Below are 22,011 nucleotides of genomic sequence, written 5' to 3'. Positions count from 1 at the left end.
AAAAGGAATTTTTTTGTGCATGATCAAAAAAACATGCAGAATGAAAAACGAAATTGACCTCAAATTACAAAAACAAAAGTCGAAATAATGTCCAAACATTAGAGCATTATCAGTGCATCTCATAACTATTTTCATTGATCTTTATGTGCTGGGAATTTTAAAGAAGCACAAAGTTGTAAAATTGAGAATGTTGCCAAGTTTAGAAAATCTTTGCAAAACTTCTGAACAACAACACGTCACACCACAGGTATTAGAGCATCTAAAAACATATTACTATATCACCTACCCTTACTTCCTGGTGTAACCAGGATTGAAACACAGCTCCACAATATTATGTAGAAATATAGTGTGCCACACCACAGGGGGATTGGACAACTGCAAAATCTAGTTTTCAAATGACTATGTTTATTAATGAGAAGCATGCTATCCAAACCTTGCCTGTCTGATGTAAACTACCATTGGTAAATCCTGAATTATCTGTGATCAGCTGAGCCATAGTACTGCAGCAGAGCTAAATTACCCCAACCACAACCAGGTTTGATAACTGTCAGACCTATAGAATCCCTTCGAACTGACTCATCCAAAACCAAGGCACAGAGTAAAGGATTAAAAATGAAACACTTTGAAAAGTATGTAAAACCACACAAAGCATAACAAAATGAACTTTTATTCTAAAACTCATAAAACATAGCTGTGGTAGCATGATGGATGTGGAAAGTATTGAAGGTTTAGAACTTATTAAATGCATCACAGTTATTACCGGGAGCAGGAATTTTCCTATTGATCATATATTTCTAAAAGAGAAATTCTGGATATTGGTCATACTTCGAGTTTAAACAACAGGAACAACAGAAAGTCAACCTCTAAATCACTACCAAAAAAACAACAAAAACAAACGTTTAAGTGGCATAGTCAACGCCACGACTCTATTCTGATTGAGTTTGATCAAAAACACACATGACTGTTACAATAGTGTCTATTATCTATAAAGAGATAAGGAGTATTTTACTTGTAAACAAATTACAGTAGTAATGATGTGAGGATTGATTGAGTAAAGATGAGTTAATTCTTAGAGATCTTAATCCGAATCCTGGAGCCAGACTTTTAGAAAAATACATCTAAACAGTCATAAGTAATTACATGTTGACACATTTTTTTTTTTTTTTGTATTTTCAGTTAATGAAGAATAAGTTCATATTGCGTGTGCTGCACTGTCCTGGTGTTTTTTTTCTCTGGTTTAAGCATTCATCTTCTTATTTTAGGTTGTGTGTGTTTGCATGTGAAACAGACGTTCAGCAGTCATCAGACCAGCCAGGCACCAGTCCCAGACAGAGAGGTCAGTCATCCACTAATCATATTAACATTCCTCAAAAATGACCCAATGCAGAACTCCCTCATTTTAAGTCTTTTTTTTTTTCCCCTTCCCTAATCCATCTGGCTCATTTACACTTTCCATTTAGCTTTTTCCTCTCCATCTGCTTCTTTTTAATGTTACCTATCGCAGCATCTCAACAATTCTTCCCTCTCGAACAACATTTCACTTATTTGATCTATTTAGACTTTTTTTTATTCCTTCCTGTTCCATTTTCCCAAGTTAGATGTAATTGTTGTTTTAAATTGTTCTTTCATTTCCCCATATTACACACCATTACACATTGTTCTAATCAGCTGGCTGTGAATTCTTTGAGACCCTCAAAAGAACTTAAATCAGATATCTGTAGTTAGTTAATTTACTGTGAAAAACGGCCAAAAAGGCTCCACACTATGTTTGGCAATGGGACTGGGGATAACAAAACAAGATTTGTATTTGAATTTGCTTTAGACTACATTGATACGGTACAAACTAGTTTAAAGCTATTGGTAAGTTACTTTGAGTAATGTTTGAAAATGTTAAATACCACATATTAACAGCTGACCATCATTTTTAGCAAGAATCTTAATTATTAAGGTTTTTTTTTTCTTTTTGCTTGCGTCTCAAAAAAATCCTTTTTCTTTTCAATAGCTTTCCAGACAAAATCAAAGAAAGGCTATGTGGCTTGGCGGGGAACACCCTGACTCACAGTGGTTATTCATCCGGCCTGAGATTCTGCAGACGTTTTTATGAAATGCCAAGACGTATCTCCTTACCAAGCATAAGCACACAGACGCACACACACATCACTTAATAAGACACATTAAAGCTTTCTGGTAAAATCGACTTAAGGCCCACCTCTGATAACATGATGACCTCTACATGGTCTAACAAAGGTCATGGTCATACAAAGAATGTTTATAAGTCTCTGGATAAGAGCAAATTGTACATGTGAAGGCAATCAGAATTTTAAAGCATTATAAGATCTTTATAGGTGCCCTAAATATTTATGAGGTTTCTGCCTCTATGCCATAAATTTCAGCTTTCATTTTTAAGGAGAAGACGCCACAAGAACTGTAAAAAGCGTGTGTGCAATTACAAAGTGATGTAGAGAAAGAACCTTTTTACATTTCTTAACAGGATTTTTCACAAATTATGAGTACCAGCTTTAACAGGGATTTTAACTGTGAAATTCATCTATAAGAAGCAATGCTACTTTTGCAAAACTATTATGCTATTATGAATCCTTAGATCCAGTCCCAATGTGTTTTCTCATGCTTTCACTTCTATATTACTAAATACAATATCCTAGCCTCTCATTTAAGGGAAAACTATTAGTTTTGCATTTAGACTTCAGTATGGAAAGCTTAAAAAATTATTTGGATTCCCAGCAATCAGCCAACACACAATGTTAAGTTGTCGGTGCGTATGTGGAACCAACCACATTGTAGCAACAGAACCAAAGGTGTTACATTTTAGTTGGAGTACTGCTATTTCTATGTTGAATAACGAAGATGTAGTCTTAGCTTAAAGCTAGCAAGACCAGTCCTGCATCACATTACCTTTCCATCTAGCAATGTCAGTATATACCGGCCAAACTTAAGCCACTGCTGATATTACAGCAACTGGTTCCTCCATGCCAAACAAACTAAAACTATGGAGGAACTTCTAGATGTTTCGTACAAGACCTTATAACCTTGAGCAAATGCTGTAGATTTCTTGGCCTTTCTTGGATATTTTAGTGAAGTCAGATCAAATGAAAAGGTGCCAGACCCTTATCGTTTCCACAACCTCTTGACTACTTGCAGCTCTTTGGGGTATAACTTTGCATATCTCCAGGCTGGCATTCTAGCCCAGTCTTATAAAACAACCTGATATATATATGTATTTCTTTTCAGATACCCCCAACCAGTAATTTGTAGAACCATTTGATTTTACATTTACAGATGGGTGTCTTTCTAAATGTCTAATTTAAACATCAATTTCCAGCCCTATATCCAGTCAAAACATCCTGGATTAGATAGATTAGATAGATATAATCTGTAAAAAGGAAGCCTAATTTTTTTACTGCAAATTATCAACAGGATTTGGACAAACCTATAAATATATTCGTTGAACTAAATAATTACCTTGGACTGACTATATTTTTGGGGGTTTCTGGCCAAAACCTCTTGGAGATTCTGAAGCACATTTTCTTTTAGCAATAACCTGTATGCAGCTTCATCTTATCAAATGTCAACAAGCTTTCTTCTCCTTGAACCTTAAAAACACAAATCTCATATAAACAGAGCATCTTCTATTTGTAAATGGCTGTGGTAAACCCTGCATGGCTTTCTTTCCAAAAATGACTTTCTTTTCACTGCAGCTCAATAAATGCCCTGTTTGTGGAAAAGATGAAAAAGATTACTTCACCTGCATCTCAGTTCCCGTTTACTAACATTTCTTGGTTTACATCCACATGATTGAACTTTGGATGTTGGAATGACCACTATACCCAAACTAAAGAAAAATAAAGGAATTTGGAATTTGCTTGAATAAGGTGAAGTTACTTTAAATGTCTAAAAAAGTGTTTTTTTTTTTTTTTACCTTTCTGGTGTTATTCTTGGTTTTCATTTTGCAGTTTGTTTTATTATATTATTAATCAAACCTCTAAGACCTTCGCCTAACATTTACAGTTGTACAGTTCTGATTTCAATCTAAACCAGGAACAGTTTTTGGAAATTATTTCACTTCTTAAAGAAATTGGTTCTTGTGGATTGTTTTTTCAATAAAAAAAAGTATTCTTCCACGTCACACTAAGAAACTTTATGTTGGTCCAAATTTCCAAATAAGGACATTAAGGATTTATTGTTACCATGTGACGAAATGTTAAACAGGCTGAAAGGGTTGGGATAATTCTGGCAGGGTACTTTTTACACAATCCCCCAAACAACAATGGTTAAAGTCCTCCCATGCTGCGTAGTGTAGTCTTCAGTTACACTGTCCCCACACTCCCACACAAGTGCTATCATGAGTGTCAGTGACTGTTAGTGGCTCATTTGTCCAAGCCTGTGATTTTCAATAATCACCGAGGATGTGAGAATATATATATATATATATATATATATATATATATATATATATATATATATATATATATATATATATATATATATATATATATATATATATATGTGTGTGTGTGTGTGAGTGAGTATTTAAGCATTGCCTGGATTAAAGGTGACTGAGACACTGAGTGGATATTTAACATATTTTTCTGTGTCAAGCTAGTTTAAAAAAACTTCATTACATTAACATGTAGAGTAGTGACACTGTTTTGTAATGTAAAATGAAATGTTTGTAATGTAAACACTAAAGTATACCCTCAAGGAACGAATGTAGTGCACGAGTCCTTCTTTGAGTTTTGGGGCTTTTAATGCTTCACTTCTTTTACCACATGTAGTTTCTTTATTTCATTCCTGTTGTATTTAGCAGCTGCCCTGTCTGGAACATCTGTGTAAGCCCAGTTCCCTTGTTGTTCCATTTGATTCAGCACATTTGTACCGTTCCTATGATATTCATGCCCTTATAAGGACAACATGAGAAACAGTAACTGAGTGATCTCAGAGGTCTGCCTGACTACAAAGAGAATGCATGAAAAAAGCACTGAAACTATATTCAGTGTCTTGAAAGAGAACTCGTACCTCTTAACATTTTTACAACTGAACACATTTTAATGTCTCGGGTCAATACTATTTAGTGGAATGGTTTTAAAGCTGTAATTTAAACAAATAACCCTTTAAATGTAGTCAGCTGCACCTTCATCTAATGTCTGAAACTGTCAGGTTGTGTCGAAGTTTAAAGAGGACTCAAATGCAGAAACGGAATGAGGCAGGGATGAATTTTGCTGATTTAATAAAGTTCCAAAGGGCAAGAGAATAAAAAGTCCACGAACAAAACACAGAAAGCAAAAACCCAGGAGGCGTCAGGGAAAACAAACATGAGTGGAAAAGAAACGACGAGGAAACAGGAAAAAGTAACTGAAGAGGAGGACTATAAATGGGACACCGAACAAAGACCAGGCTAATCAGCAGATCGGGAGCAGGTTTGGACAGAAGAATCTAGAAGGGAGCTCGGAGAAGGAGACTGACACATGAGGGCAACAGAGGGTAGACGAGAAATAAATAAGAACTCAAATACAACCAAAAACAACTAGAATGACACAAATGGAAATAAAACCAATGAAAACTCAAAAAGAAAACTTAAACAAAATCAAAAACATGACAGAAAAAACAAGTTGCTGCTTCTTTTTCCTTTTTTCACATATGTTTGCAAAGTAACTAGGGTTAGATCAGATAGGAAATGCCTTTGAGCATCAGCTTAAGTCTTGCAACACAGCTGTATAAAATTTTAGTCTAGACTTATAGTAACATTCTTACATATGACTACACTTTGATCTAAAACACAGCTCTTGCTGTATATTTAGGGTGCAGCTCTAAAACAGATCTCAATCCAGCGCTGCATTGTATGGATTTCACCCATCTTTCCATTGACTGTAAATTCATGTGATAAGTAAAAAAAAAAAATCCACTGGACTTGTTTCCAAGATTGATGATTTTTCGCTTCCCATCCAGGAAGCTTTTCAAATAAAAATGTCAGAAATAGCATTGAGTTTGAGGCTTTATAGAGTGGAACAAAAATAAGGCCTTGTTTCGGCTTAGAAAACATGCAAATTGAACCGGATGAACGGGTCCGCCTCTTAGGAATGGGGGTAGTTTGGGTTGTTTGTTAGTCTACAATACCTGTCCAGTAGATTTTTTTTTTTTGTAATGTCTATGAGCTGGATAATTGATAATCTTCACCAGCATTCAGGTGATAAGGGAAATTAAACTTCATTTAATTTGAAACTGTAGTCTTTGTCATGGCAGTTTTTATTTTATCTTCTTCAATAAACCCCAACATAAAACATTATCTGTGCCAAGGTTAAAATAGGCATAAATTGACTTTATTTACTAATTACTTGATGTTAAAGACTGTTTGGCTGCATGGGATTTTATGTTGGAGTATCGAAGTAAACATATGTTATATTATTTTTTAGCACATATTTAATTTCTAAAACTTTTAGTAAACCATGTGTGATTTTCGTTCCCCTTTAAAACTTTGCACTAATTATTTGTTGGTCTGTCACCCGAAATATTGTGAGGTTCAAAGGTCATGAAGGTCATTAATACTTTTGTAAAGAACATGTGCTCACATGTGTGATTACGTTCATTAAAATTTTTCCTCGAGTGTTTCTTTTTTATTCATTTTTTATGCCAAAAGAAAACAAGTCTGACTGATGCAATTTTTGCATTTCTTTTCTTAATGCAGTGTGTCAGTTTATGCATTCGATGAAGCCAAGAAACGACTGAGTGCAAGCCTTGCTCTGCTCTTTCTGGGAAAAATGCTGATTTGTCACATGTTAAAAATGAACAGATTTTCTTCCAGGAATTCCGTTTGTACAATTGTTTAATTCTTAAAGCAATAGACACATAGATGATCTTATTAGAAAAATAAAGGCAATGAAATATATTATTGTTGAATTATGATAGTGTGAAGGAAATGTTTTTAAACATTACTTTCTGTTGAAAAAACTTTTTTTGTCAGTACTGGAGGTTTAAGCAGTAAAAAAGTGCATTTGATATCATAAGTATTAGATTAGCTTGATTATATAATATCTAGGGCTAATAGATAAAAATAATTACTCATTAGGTGCTCTTTAACCAATTTACCTGCAAACCATTAACCGTGAAAATCTTTTCCAAGCTTTTGGGTTGAAATGGTACACTATTTTCCCGAGAATTTATGGTCTTGCAGATCTGGCATTAATAACACTGGAGAATATTAGCTTTGCTTGGTACAGTGGGAGAAAAGCTGGAGAATTGGATCCTGCTGTTCTCTCTTTAGTTGTTTTTTCCCCCTTTTGTTCTTTTCCTGGCTGCATACTCTGTTTAGTTCTATGTTCTCCCTCCTCCACAATGTCCGAGTACTTTGTAGTATCGTATAAAGTATTCATTAAAAAAAAAGATGGACACAAAATTAGTCACCCAACAAAAGCATTTCATTTTCAATGTCATATTTAATGGAAAACTATGACGAACAAAAAGGCTGTACCATTGGTTGAAGCTGGAGAAATAGAAAACAACTAGACATAATGCTGGAAGACCATGAACTAAACAGAATATGACAGAGAGCTATTAGAACAACTCTAACAGAGAAAAACATCAATTAGGGGGGAGCTAAAAAACTGTTTTTATGTGCAGTATAAATGTTTCACTTAACCCAACCTCACTCAGTCACAGTCTTTCTCTTCTAATGGAGAGTTGGGGGTTTAATCCCCTGCCTGTCCAGCAATAAAACACCCAAGGTAGCCTGGCTTTTTCTGTTTTATAATGACTGAAATCACATGAACTGCTTCGAGGTCATGGAAAAATGGTTTTGTGTGCGCACCTGTGTGTGTGTATGTAAAAAAACAGTGATAGTCAAAGTTTTTTTCTGCTCCAAGCATGAGAACTCCATTTTGCTGCATGCACATTTTATTAGCATGGAGAACATGTTAGATTTTAGATGGTTGCGGTAAATTAATAAGGAATATATTTATTGCCTTTTTCTGACAGAATGGTTTTTATTCAAGCAGAACCCTATAACTAAAATTACCAGCTGTAAATGCAGCTCCACATGCTCTATCAAACGCTGCCAGAAAGCGCACAAGATTGCTGCACAATGTGCTGTAATAGCTTTGCACTCCAGCACATGTAATTCAGTTAAGCCCTAATAATACATGTATATGAAACAAAATAATGTTCATATTAAAAGATGTATTGATTGTGCTTTTTTTTTAGGGTAGGAGCTCTAAAGCATGATTAATAGCAAACATCTTGATCAGATACAAATGAGTAATCAAAGCCTTAATAAACCTGTTTTTGTAGATAAATTGCCTTAATTGATGCAACCCCACCTGTCAATCAATCTAGGTGCCTTGTCAGCAACTTACCAATAAGTGATCTTATTTGGTCCCAAAGTAAAACTCCAACCGTGTTGGGATTTTGGATTGCGCAATCATGGGATTGGTTTTAAAGGAGACATCTGATAAATAGCTCAATTCTGTCAGAAGGAAATATGCAGTTCAGATACGCATTACCCAGAGAGTGGAACACAGTTAAATATAATCCCCAAACTGAAAAGCAGTGTTTCAAAATGTAAAAGATGGACAAAGACCTGCTGCCGGCCTCATGAGGGGCTGAACCCAGAACGAGCTACTGGTTGTTGGTTTGTACAAAGGTAACAATCATCTTCAATCTTGCATTTTTTTTAATACTTTCATTTTTGCTTATGTTTGGCTTAAAAAAATACTTTGCTTAGTCAATTATAAAAGCAGGTTGTAATAAACTGCATTGAAGCAAAGTGCTGGCATGGGCTTCAGATATCATATACAGTCTGAGTCTCTATGTGATAAAAACATGCTTCAGAGTTTCACACTCTTGTTTATGTACTATATTTACTCACTTTTGTTACTATGAAAGGCATCAAGCACAGTTGCACATAAAGCCGGCCTCACTCTGTCCCTGATTCATTCTCTGTCTGTTGAAAGCCTGGATTTTAATGTTGATTTGTCCATTGTTGCCTTAAAATGACTTCACTGACTAGATGTAAACACAATGACAAAATTGGTAATGGTGATACTCTTTTAATAAAAGAAAAACCCACAATGGTCACAGAGAAAACTCTAATCTGACAAAAACTATAATGAATACAAATTATACGAAAATGAAAGACATAGTAAAAGCTATAAGACCATCTACAAGCGATGTTCCATGACCACAGTCGCACATATCATTCAGAAATGTAAGATATCGAAAGAGATAAAAGGTGAACTTCAAGCTCAAGGAACATCTGCGTCAGAAACACATGCGTGCTCTGTGCATGAACTCTGCACACTAAACTGCAGAGGAAACAGATCGCCTTACCCAGGGCTGCAATCTCCATTTTGTCAATCTTTTCTCTCATGATAATCAAATATCACAATGGTATGGATCAAGAAAATAATAGATTGGGAGGATTTAGAGGCAATTTGTGGACCAAAATCTTCAGAAATGAATTATGTTACCCGCAGTATTTAAAGGATGGAACAAAGTTAATTCTATTTCCAAAATCAAACAAAAAATCTTGGAAAAGGTAACATAGACAAAGGCCTGCTGCTGACAGCATGAACAACTACTAATAGGAGCCACCAGTTTGTTGTATGTACAAAGGTAACAAACATTTTTTTTTTTTTGTTCATAACATTGTTTGTCTAAGCTTTGGAAAAGTTTGTTGCTTAATTAATCACGACACCTGTCGTAACAAACTATATCGAGGGAAAACGCTGGCATGGGCTTTTGATTTTGATACACAGCCTGATTAAACACACAATAAAAACATGCTTCGTATTTTAACCTCCTGCCGTTTATGTGCTTTATTCACTCACCTGCTTTTGTAACTGTATAAGTCATCAGATACAATTTCAAGCGAAATCAGCCTGACGGTGTCCAATATTATTCCTTCTCTGTCTGAGCCTAATGTGGCATTTAACCTTCATTTATCTGTTGTTACATTGGAATAATATTACTGACTTAAAAAAATTAAATAAATGTTCGCTGATCAAGCAAAATGCTTTACTAAATACCTCAAATAACGCCATGCTTCACAGTGTAGCTGTTAAAACTACCCTGAGTTTGTTTTCACTGGCTTGTGTTTCCAAGTAGGCAAAGCTTGCAGTTGGCATAATGTCAGTTGGCGCTATATAAACAAACTGAATAGAACTGAGTAGAAAACTTCAATGATTCATCAATGCAATACCGCCAACATTTTCTGTGCACGTTAGCATCCCAGTCATTTAAATAAAAAAAAAATAAATAAAAATAAAAAAAGGTGCGCATGAAGGGAAGTTACAGTACATGAAACTGGTCAAATATATTGCTAACATTCAGAGTATGAATACAAAACGCAAATAAAACCAGACTAAAGATGATGTTCAGTTATACACTGCATTTCATTAGTGTTATACTGTAAACACTATTTTTCTGATAAAAACTGAGCCTTGATATATACTGTGTAGCTTTAATTACAAGTGTCCAATATATTCAGGCTTTATTCATTAATCTGAACCTTTGTTTAAAGAGCAAAAGTCTAAATGTGATTAAAGATCTAACTTGCTTAATGGTTGTGGCCAAAAGGCAGCAGCATAAAAACACAAGTATATATATATATATATATATATATATATATATATATATATATTTTTTTTTTTTTTTTCAGACAGTGTCCTGACTGGCAATGTGGCAATAAGAATAATTGTCTTGATGCTAAAAAGAGCCCAACAGAGTTTACTTTCACAAGTGGAGCAGTAAGGCTATTCCCATAGTGTTCCGCTTGTTTCATGCATACAAATTGCATTATTATAATTATGCAGGGAGTTTCACAGATTATATGGACACTGAAATGTAAGTAGAAGAGAAAAAACTGAAAAAAAGGAGAAAAGATGAAAGAAAGAGGAGATAGAAAGGAGATAATGATAAAAAAAAAAAAAGTATTTAAGAATTTAGAAAGGTCCTGGCATCATATTGGTATAAAATATAACATATGTGAATGTATTTTGTGACTATGTCAAAGTATTATGATGAAGGATGGATGGGTGGATAAATAATTGGGTAGATTCATTGTTAGTCGTTGATTGTTATTTTCTTTGTTCCTAAAAACCTGAAAAATAAATATTCTATGAATTTCCCATGCATAAAGGTCCAGTTAAAAATATCTAATAAGGTAAACTCTGTTACCACTGGTCTGTTCTTTAGAAAAACAGAAATATATCATCTCACTCTCTGTGTTTTTGCTTCTTCAGCAGGGTGGAAAAACTGTCTTCATTGTTAGTCATGGCTCTTGGTTGTTTGATACTCGTGACTAATGTACCCACACACACACAGATCACGGCACTAAATTATGTTATCATCCCAAGAAGGCTCTTTGTCTTCACTATACAAATACACTGTGTCAATACCGCAGCACTGGTGGCTGATTTAAAGCTTCTCTCTCTGACTATGTTTTGAATATTGGAATAGATATAAGCTATGTTTTCTACTAAATGTGGATTACACTGTTTGGGGATTTATAAGAACTTTTCACAGGCTAAATTTTTAGGAACAGGGATCCTTGAAATCCTTGTTCCAATAAAATTAGGACATTCCCATAGGAGCAAATGAAATTTATTAGATAGACAAAGATTTTCTATAAATTTGAACATTTACACGTGATGTTCTGAGGACAGAGTGTAAGGACTTTCCCCAATTGTGTTGTGAATCAGACAATCGTAGGACTTTTTCTGGCTTTTACAAGGTTAGAGAAACAATGGGAGCCACTTCAGAGGGATGAAGCCTTGAACTAAATGACAAAGAAATAAAATATCCCATGAGCCATCTTATGGAAACACACCAAATCTGGGAACTCATAAAACAGGGAAGCAGACAGAATAATACGTCTACATAAGGTTGTGTACACACAGAAGAGGACCGGACGGGGCTGTGACAGAACAGCAAGTCTGTCGAGGTCAACAGGATGTGATACAAGATCCTCTAATAGCTCTGCATCTGCAGAGAGGAGACATGGTGGTGGCCTATCAGTTAGAGCAGTACCCTTGTGCTCTGAGCAGGTTACAAGTACCGGTTCGATCCCCACAGCCTGCACTTTGGGTCCCTGAGCAAGACCCTTAAACCACCCGAATCCACCACACAGCGTTGCACATATCCAAGGGGATGGATTAAGATGCAGAGGTGAATTTTTCCACTGTGAGATCACTGATGTTCAATTATTATCACAATTAATAATGATAAGTCCATTTATGTTTAATCAGTCAAACCAAAGCAGCTATTTGTATTATGTTAATACATATTTTTTAAGAGAATTTGAAATATTCACTAGGATTTTTTTTCCCTTCTTTTGAGTGCCATTTTAGTATTTTGTTGAAAAATTTCTTTTTGATGAAAAACACGCTGCTGTTTTAAGCAAGTAATAAGATGCAGATGAGTCAAACGGGTCAACTGCCCTGAAGTTAACTTTTTTGGCCACTAGCCACTGTGGCAGGTGGCCAGAAACCACCACCACAACAGCTGGATGTTCTACACTGCAAAAATAATTGAACTCTAAATAAGCCATCTTTTAAAAAAAATAACTGCATTTTTTTCCAATGGAATGAGACAATTTACATTTAAAAACCCTGCATTGTCTTATTTTAAGTGTATATTATCTAATTATCTTATTCTAAGAGTAAAAATACTCATTCTATTGGCAAATCATCTTATTTACCTACTTAAATTAAATGTAAATATACTTAATTTAAAAAATGTGTTCTTATTTCTAGATTGTTTTTGCTAATCTCTCTTTCTTCGATTCATATATAAGACAGTGCATCTTCTGTTTTGTGACGTCGTTACCACCGTCGAGTCACCAGATTAGTCTTCAGATATCTATTTTTTTTATCTTTCATTTGGATGGTTACATCCTATAGCCTCTTCAGGATGATACCGTAATTTTCGGACTATTAGCTGCGCCTGCATATAAGCCGCAGAAGCTAAATTGCATGATTTATACATATACAAGCCGCACCGGACTATAAGCCGCAGGTTTTTTATGTTTAATGTCTGTCTTTCTCACTGTCGTTCTGTCTCGTACCACTCGTGGTAGAAGTCTGCTAACGGAGGACCTCTGCATTCCCGTACTTGTGTGTTGAAGCAAATGTGATGTCAACATGGTGGATGGTAAAATCCATAGATTTAGGTATTACCCTAGTGGCCGTTAGCTGTAAAAGTCCATAGACAAGCCGCATTGTTATATAAGCTGTAAGGTCGAAAAATGGGGAAAAAGTCGTGGCTTATAGTCCGAAAGTTACGGTATGTCCCCACATTTTATTTAGAAAAATCAAAGAACAGAGGGAGGGTTGCTTAACAAAACAATAGGCAGAGGAAATGGTCAACTACACAACGTTTGCATAGTGTTGTGTTGTTGTCTTATTGGCTACATCCTAATAAGACAGGAAGATTGACAGTTTCACCTGCTAAGTACAAAAGGCTAATATCATGCCCTATTCCTCGGTTCAAGTCAAATTTGAGGATAACGTGAAAAATACCTTTTCTAATGAAAATAATAGAATAGACTAAAACTCTGAACATTAATTTGTACCCATAACCATGTTATACAGCTCTGTGATAAGCTGTACTGTATTCACCTTGTTCTTTATCCTGTCACAAATGCTGTGGATGAAACGAAAAAAAAAAAAAAACACCACTGATATTCAAAGCTATCCAGGTCTGATATTTTCCTATTAAATATATTGTTCTTCTAGTGTAATAAAGGACCACAATAAAGTTGTGTGCATAAATAAACTTTTGTTTTTCAGTGGCATCACTGTTTGATTTTGTTTTTTGTCATGTTGACCATCTAGGGTTGATATTTAATCATTTGTAACCTGTCTGTGACATACTGTGTCTAAAATTATTGTTCCAATCAATGAGAAAAACATCCAGGCCCCTGGCTTGTCTGTCAGTTCAAATATTCAGCATGCCACGTTGAGTAACTCTTCTGTCAGTGAAGAAACAGCAAAGACTGCAAAGCTTTTACACAACTTTCCTATTATATGGAGAAATGTTCTACATGTCCCAAAAGATCAAGACTGTAAACTGCAGAGCTTTGCAGACTCCGGCTGCTAAAACAAGGGATACAGGATGCATGGTGTATTTCAAAGGCCGCATTATGTTGGGCCTCACTTTTTGTGGTATAGCCATAAGGCAACAAGCAGATAAGAAACAATGATTTTATCAAACAATTAAAGCAAGTGGATTTATTTTTATAACCAATGTAGCCATGTTGACAAGAGAAGCAAATGTGCTAAAATAATGCATTTTGATAAAGAACTGCTATGGAGCCAGATCATCATAAACAAACTACATCTCCCAGCATGTCACACTAGAGGTGTCCACCTCAGCTAAGCTATGCTTGTCCCCGAGACGCAGTAAACAGGTGGTACAGCATTTTGCTAGTCAAAAGTTATTGGCACTCCTGTTCTTCAAAGACGAAGCTTGGAAGCTCTGAGCATGCAGAACTCAAAGGCAAAGCTTTTGATTGCTCTTGGTCAAGCTTTGCTGAGAAGAAACCACCTCTGATATTGGATTAAGAGGAAAGTCCTACTGAATACCAGAGACACAAAATTCTTCCATTCTAGAAGTCAACGGAATTACAGAGCGTTGAAATTACTTTGGCCAGGCAATAATAATCCATTGCAGAACCAAGTGACCACGAGCACCCAGCATCATCCACGACTGAGCTAGATGAGAAGAGGAACCAGAAGTGCTCGACAACTCAACGCCCTGAGAAGCTAGTTTTCTCCTTTCTCTTCTAAGCTGCAAACAGCAGTAAAGCAAGGCCTGCTTCCCCACCAGAATGCTGAGCACAGCCTGCCCTGGCTTTAAGCTTCAACCTGCTAAGAACCAACACAATACCAGGTCAGCTTTGTGCTCCTACGAAGAGGATCATATAAGCTGGCCTGCCACTTCCTTTTTGCTGCTATCCTCCTCTGAACCATGAAAAACTCTTAAGGCTTTTCTGGTTTTCTTCTCCTAACTGTCGGGCACTGCCTGTCCTTCACTGGTTGCTCCAGTGGCTGAGAACAGCTTCACTATTTCAAAAAAGCATTATTCATATTAGCTATTTTTAGGCATTTAACATGTTTTAATGCTTTATTTGCTCCAGTAGGTATTTACTTGAGCTGTGATTGAATTTTACTGCATGATTCTATTGTAGTTTCAGAGTCAACCAATTGGTCATTTAATTTCTTCTTCCTCTCTCCTTCTCTCTCAATCTCTTTCATCTAATGTTTCCCTGTTTTTCTGGACTGTGTGTGTAATGGGATCAAAGCCAGCTGCTGCTAGCTTCCTTAGCTTATTGTCCCCCCCGGGATAGCCAGAGCATAGTCTCTGATTCTACAGACTTCCGTTTGTGCCAAATCACAAATTCGCTTTAATGCGGTTTACACCAGATTTGCTGTTAGTTTAATGTATAGCTATTAATAATTTAATTATGTCAGACTTCACTAACTGTAACAAGAAATTATTTGTTTATTATTTGTGCTTATCTAGTGTTTCTAAGAGTCAGAATCAACTTGATTTAGCAGCCTGAATTATATTATTTCTTGTGGTTTGTTTAATGATTCAAAATGACAAATTAAGTCAGAAATAATAAATAAATAACATTTACAAGTGGTTAATTCAAATCGAGGATTGCAACTGATTTAAATATCCAAATGTCCTGTCAAAGTAAGATAATAATTCCTGATTGATAATCTGAATTGCTATTTTTAATGCCAGGAGGCTGGTAACCGTCAATAAAAATGATCTAAATCAATTTTTTATGACAAATTAACTTTGATTAGAATACTACATGATTAATTATTAATTAATTCTATTTTCCAACCTTTCAAATTTTTTCACCACTGCAATATAAGGTTTGCAGCAAAGTTATAGAAGCTACTCTTCAGCAAACTTCCAAACTGAATTTATTTTTAAAAATTTAGCTACAGCAGACCACTGCTTCTTTGGGAACAGTTTACCACTGGGGAGCTTGTTGAGACGCCACAACAAGCACGACATTAGAAAGGCAAATGCAAGTGAACTGCTTGGCCTAGCAAGTGTGACGAAGAGGATAGAGTCATCAGAGAGAAACTGAATGAGCTCAGCTGCTGTGGAGTTTGACAGGCAGGTTTATGGAGTGCAGAAAATATAGGATTTTGTCCAATTCAGCACAATCCCCAGCATCTGTCGGGCTTGGGGAGGCATATTTTTATCAACGAGCATAAACCTGGAATTGACTGCAAAATGAGGCTAAATTGCAAGCTATTACTAAGGTATGTGAAGGTTTCTAAGGATACATTTTTCAACTTCTCAGCCAAGTTATAGAGGGTCAGGTTCAACCTTTGCTTCAATCTGCATCAGGATGGAAAATACATGAGAAACATGTGGGTTACCTTAACAACATAAACTCTAAGTGACATCGAAGTGAAGATCTCTTTTTTAATTGGGCAAGACGATTTCGGTATCCGTTCTGAGATACTTCTTTCCTTATTTTCACAGTTTGTATCATTAGATCATAAACAAATGCTGCATTTTTATGTTAAGAGCCCTATTTGATAATAGCTACATTTTAGACATTAAAGCACTAAATGAGATGATTATTTTCTTAAACCACAAAAAAAAAAGCAGGATTATCTCTTAAATGAATGTAAATCAATTATCTGTTTAGGTCTGAAGTAGATTTCCAGGGTAAAAACTATAAAATCTGTTGATGATAATTAAATCTTTGTTGCGCCGCCCACAACAATTGGCTTCCTTAAAGTCTCCTCTATGCAGCACTGTGTGTAAGACTGTGTGTAAGTGACAACAGCACAGCGCCCTGTTGATTTAGTTCCCCTTTCCTTGGGGAGAAAGTCTGTTGTCTTCCAAAATACATCCTCCCACAAGCACAGAATGCACTCACTTGGAAACCAAGTTGTGGCGAGGCTTTTGTTGCTTGATAATTGTTTTTAGGCAAACATAATTTTGCTAGCAGAGACAGCTAAACCATAACCATGAATCAATGAAATGGTAATGGAGCCGCAGGGGGGGGAAAGCAAAACATTCAATATATCGGGGTAACATTATATGAGGAGTTCACTGTCCTTCTATGAAGGCCTTTATCTCCTTCTTTTTCATTCGTTTTCTCTGCACATTAACTTTCCATCACTTTAATTCCTCATAAATATTCACTAAATCCTTTTCAAAAAATAAAAAGGTCCTAAGGAGATGCAAACAAACCAATAAATGTGAAATTGAATTAGCTTGCCACCAGCTCACTATCATAACCATTGTTTTTCCCCATTCCCATTCACACAGGAAGCCAGTCAGGTAAATAATCACCTCTGTTTTAATTACTAAATCAATCATTCTTAATGAGATGGGCTGCTTAGATGCAGTGGTAACTGCTACTCCTATGATCTCCTTTTCAATTCCTTTATTTAACTAACTGAAACACATCAAACTCTAAAGTAGGGTCATTCATTTAAGTAATTCACAAAACATACAGGTTACCTGATCAAACACTGGTCAATATTTAGAAACTTTAATGTTAATATTCAACACATGGAAAGGGTAACTTTATTGAAGCATAAAGGTTACTTTGGGGATTAAATATAAGCTTTAACTGTCAAAAAAACAAGAAAAACACCAGGAACCTCTTATAGACTGTGCTATGTAATGTGCAGCCCACTCTGAGATAAAACCCAGCAGTTTGGATGTTTTATATCAATGTGGTGAAATTAAAATCTGACATTGAAGCAGTCTAACTATTTTGATGAAGCGGTGGCTGGTATAGGGCCCGTTTTATTTTTTCCCACATTCCGTTTTTTTCCGTTTTAATTTTTGCGAATTCAGTTTTTTTTACCCTTTACTGTTATTTCAGTCTTAAAAAGAATATGCTTTTAATGTTAATGATTAAAATGTACACAAATAAAATAGGAATGACCTTAAATTTATTGAGGTAAAAAAAAAAAAACATTTACTCAGTACTTTTACTGCATGATGCAACATAACACTGAACTCTAAGTACTAAAAAAATATGAATGGTTATGAACCAATGGTTATAAATAAAAGTGCTCCATTAGCTTTTTCAAGTAAAAAAAATAAAATGGACCTCTTAATTTCAGAATTATAAAGTATTTCATAAAGAATCATATTTTCCACACAGTACATTAAAGTGCATAAAAAACAAGGCAAAATACAGCAAGTATGTAAACAAGTGTTTCTCAACTTTTTCGCCGAAAGCGGAGCTGTGGAGAGCCGCTTCGCCATTTTTTCAATGTTTTGATGGGGGAGGGTGAGCAGAAATGACGGAGCGGGAGGGGTTGTGTCGCCCAGATTTGCGTCCCCCGATGTGCATTTCCCCCCGACATACGTTCTTCTCCCACACAAAACCAGAATTTCATGTCAAATGTAGAAATTCCGCGTTTATACTAGATTCCGCGTTTTTGTCCGCGATTCCGTGATCGCGGAAATTATAGGGCCCAACTGGTACTGTACAGCAAGCTGTGACCTTTGGAAGAGGTTGGGAAGGAGCCTCAACTGCAGCACATCAAGTTTATTTCCTCTCTATTGTTCAGTTGTATTTTGTGCAGTTTTAAAACAATGCTAATATAAACCATAAGGGCTGCAACGCAGTTGTTTGTTTAGTAAACACCATCTTACAATTGGAGAGCAGGAATTTGTTTTTCCACTCCTTAAAGCAACTAGAAATACCCCAATAAGAAATGCTGATGATGTGATAAAGTCTTGCATAATTGTTGAGGTAAAAAAAGGGATAATTTTATTAATTTCTTCTTTGTGCCGATTTTGTTTTAAACATATCATTAACAACTAATAGAAGGCGTGGGAGACATTTTGATAATCATGTTTTTTTATTAGCTAATTGTTAATAAAAAGTTGATTAACAGCAATGAAGACAGACTTTAATCTTTTAATTATACATTGAAACCTGTCTGAATTAAACAGGGAATAAAGCAAACTATAAAACTTTATTACAAAAACTAATACAGCATTCTGATTACTGCATTAGTTATTGTAATAAAGGCAGAAGCATTCAGACTTCTTCAAGGTAACTGTCTCATCACAATATCTAATCTTGTTCTAATAGGAGGAGTTCTTCAAGCTGGACAAACTGCACCTCTTGATTTACAAGCTCAGTCTGTATCCATATTCAGAGCAGGACTCATAAGTCATTTACATAATGTAAGATAAGACACAGCGAGGCTCATAAGCAAGCAAAATCCCTCCTCGGTCTGGAGAGGCCTCACCTGACTAAAACTCAATACAAATTGGGAGCTCAGAAGCAGAACTGATAAAACTAAGCTTCAAATTTAAATAATGAAAAATGCATTAATTAAAAAATGGTACCTTTTAAGGCTGGGCAATCAATCAAGCTGAATGATTAAACATTAGGACTTAGTAATGGGCCCGGTTGTGCTCATGTAGCACAACACGCTCATTCTAACGCTGTAGAGCTGCTCCCAGCCACCAAACCCTCCTTATGAGTTTGTATTCTGTCAAATATGCACACACTCTCTGTCTTATACGACTGATATGCAATCAATAGGAAATGTTTTTAAATTTAAGTCAAGTTTAATTGATGGTCAAAACCATAATAATAATTTTTACAGCTTTCACTAATGGAGGATTGCTTTTCCACCGCAATCAAACATTGAATCTTAAATAAATTAATGTCTCTCTACAACAAGGATTTCACTTAAACAATACATTTAATTTATTTAGAATTTATGATAAAATCTTAGCGATGTTTGGCAAATAGTGTTGTTTCATTAGCTTTATGATGACACCTGCTGTGGATGCAGGAGGAAACTCTTAATCCACCAGTATGTTTATCAAAGGGGAGCTTTTTTTCTAGGATTGACTCAGGTAGTCTAACCTCCGCTGTGGATCTGTGTGGATGTGATTATGAGTCTGTGATTTGAAAAACAGCACCTCCGGGATGACAAGTGACTCAAACCTCTATTTATCTTCTCTGTGCGTCGTTCATATCATATCGGTGTGATCGGCAAAATACCCGCAGGAGCCGTTCACATCACTAAGCACCTCACGACTGACAGCTAAAGGGCCTTGATCACTTGGCAGATACGGTGAAAGTAGTGATCACTCCTTTGATGGCGTGTGAGGAGGAAGAGAGTACGCTCCATGCAACTCAAAGACACTGGGATCAAGATGGAAATACATTTTCAGAAACCTAATTCAAAAGCTGTATTTCTGCTAAATTTTAACCATTAATAGGGTTATGTTGTTTTTTTTTTCTGCCAAGTTTAGCTTGAGATTGAGCCACATACCCTGTGTGGGTCGCTGTCATGTCCTCTGTGTCTGGGGTCAAGTTCTTCATATGGTGGCACCATGCCTTCTCGCCTCGCTTGCTGATACTCTCTTCTTAGCAGCTGGATGCGGTCCATGCTGCTGCAACAAAACACATCAGACCACATGAGGAGCTATTAGTAGGGGCAGGTAGCCACAGACACACAGCAGAGAGAGCTCAAAAAGACACAGTCATGAATATACTGCAAGAAAATTATCAAAAAAAGATCTGTTTATATATATATATATATATATATATATATATATATATATATATATATATATATATATATATATATATACCGTAAATTCTCTAATATAGGCCCGGGCCTTTATTTCACTCAAGTGCATCGCGGTCCAGGCCTTTATTGGATAGAGGCCAGTATTAGAGACAGGCCTCTATTGCTATTTGAGCAAAACAGACTACCAGTGGAATGAATAAAAATGAGATTTTGTGTCTATTTGAACCTATAAAACACTAGGTTCATTTATTGAAAAAGTACAGTTACCATGTCTCGCTTGGTTTGAAGTAAAAAAAAAAAAAAAAAAATCCTCCAATTCTGTTTAATTCTCCTCCTCAGTTTCCTCCTCCTCTTCATCTCTCCCTTTATTCTCCTCATCACTCGCGCTCCTCCTCCTGTTCTGCTGCGTGTCTGTTCTCTTCCTCGCGCAGACGGGCAGCAGCAGGGCCTGTCGTTCAGCTGCGCAGGGCTGTGGTACTTGTATGTTACTTACTACCACAAGTATAATGTTGAGGTATGCCCAGAAAAAACGTTTATAGCCCCGGCCTGTATTAGAGACCGGCCATTATTTACCTCCTCTGACAGCGAGACCGGCCATTATTAGAGACCCGGCCGCTATTGGAATACAGGCCAATATTAGAGAATTTACGGTATATATATATATATATATATATATATATAAATATATATATATATATATATATATATATATACATACATAATTCAGGGAAAAATGAATCACATTTTGTTTAATGGCAAGTCATCCAACATACCAGACATTAATCAAGCCAGGATGGATGATGGGTTGAATAAAAGAAGTTCAAAAATATTCTGAGTTTTGAGTACGCCATGGATACCTGCTGGATTTTCAGTTGTGGACGCTAACATAACTGAAACTTTCACATTTTAATATTTTCCTCTTTATTACTTAAAAGTATAGAGGACGATCTTTCATTTCTGGATGGATCATCTAAATAAGTGGTCCTCCAAATTGTCGGTCATTCCAGTTATATTGTTTGCGTAAGGCCGTCCTATGTGCTCGCCCCGTTAGCTATCTTTTTCAGCGCAGGCATACATTCAGGCATTTATCTGTGTTGAGCTACGGTTTCAGCAATTAATTGAAGCTCACCTTTCTCACCACGGTTGTTTGAAAATGGCCAAGGGTCGTAAAAGAAAAAAAGTGTCTGCTAAGCGTATGAGACGAAAAGAAAGGCCTAAGAAGAGGCAGATATATCCCAGAATACTTTGCTCGGAGAGCTCTCCTCACAAAGCATTATGGGATTTGCTGTCACAGCGGCCCACTGTCGCCATAGGCTGCTGCTACCCGATAGTGGCGACTAATAACAAACATGGCGCAGGCATTGGCACGGTGGACCAATGGGAAGTGATCATCTGTCTGAATGGTAAGTTGACTGAGTTCACTATAAAGTCCCCGCTC

The 22,011-nt window shown here is 36.1% G+C and overlaps 1 protein-coding gene across 8 annotated transcripts in view; it reads right to left on the bottom strand.

Annotated features, from left to right (window-relative positions):
* Positions 1–22,011, bottom strand: part of LOC119785179 (partitioning defective 3 homolog B-like) — a 293,089-nt gene that overhangs the window by 60,513 nt on the left and 210,565 nt on the right. For 7 of the 8 annotated variants that reach the window (XM_038287640.1, XM_038287642.1, XM_038287643.1 and 4 more), the window contains one exon: positions 20,313–20,433. In XM_038287640.1, the coding sequence (XP_038143568.1) occupies positions 20,313–20,433 (121 nt within the window). The remainder of the gene's footprint in view (positions 1–20,312; positions 20,434–22,011) is intronic. The other variant, XM_038287641.1, reaches the window with a different exon arrangement.

The sequence above is a fragment of the Cyprinodon tularosa genome, unplaced genomic scaffold, assembly GCF_016077235.1.
Source record: "Cyprinodon tularosa strain WSP-4 unplaced genomic scaffold, ASM1607723v1 ctg242, whole genome shotgun sequence".
NCBI classification, from domain to species: domain Eukaryota; kingdom Metazoa; phylum Chordata; class Actinopteri; order Cyprinodontiformes; family Cyprinodontidae; genus Cyprinodon; species Cyprinodon tularosa.
The sequence above is the reverse complement of the archived record's forward strand: the minus strand, read 5'-3'. Positions and strand labels throughout refer to the sequence as shown.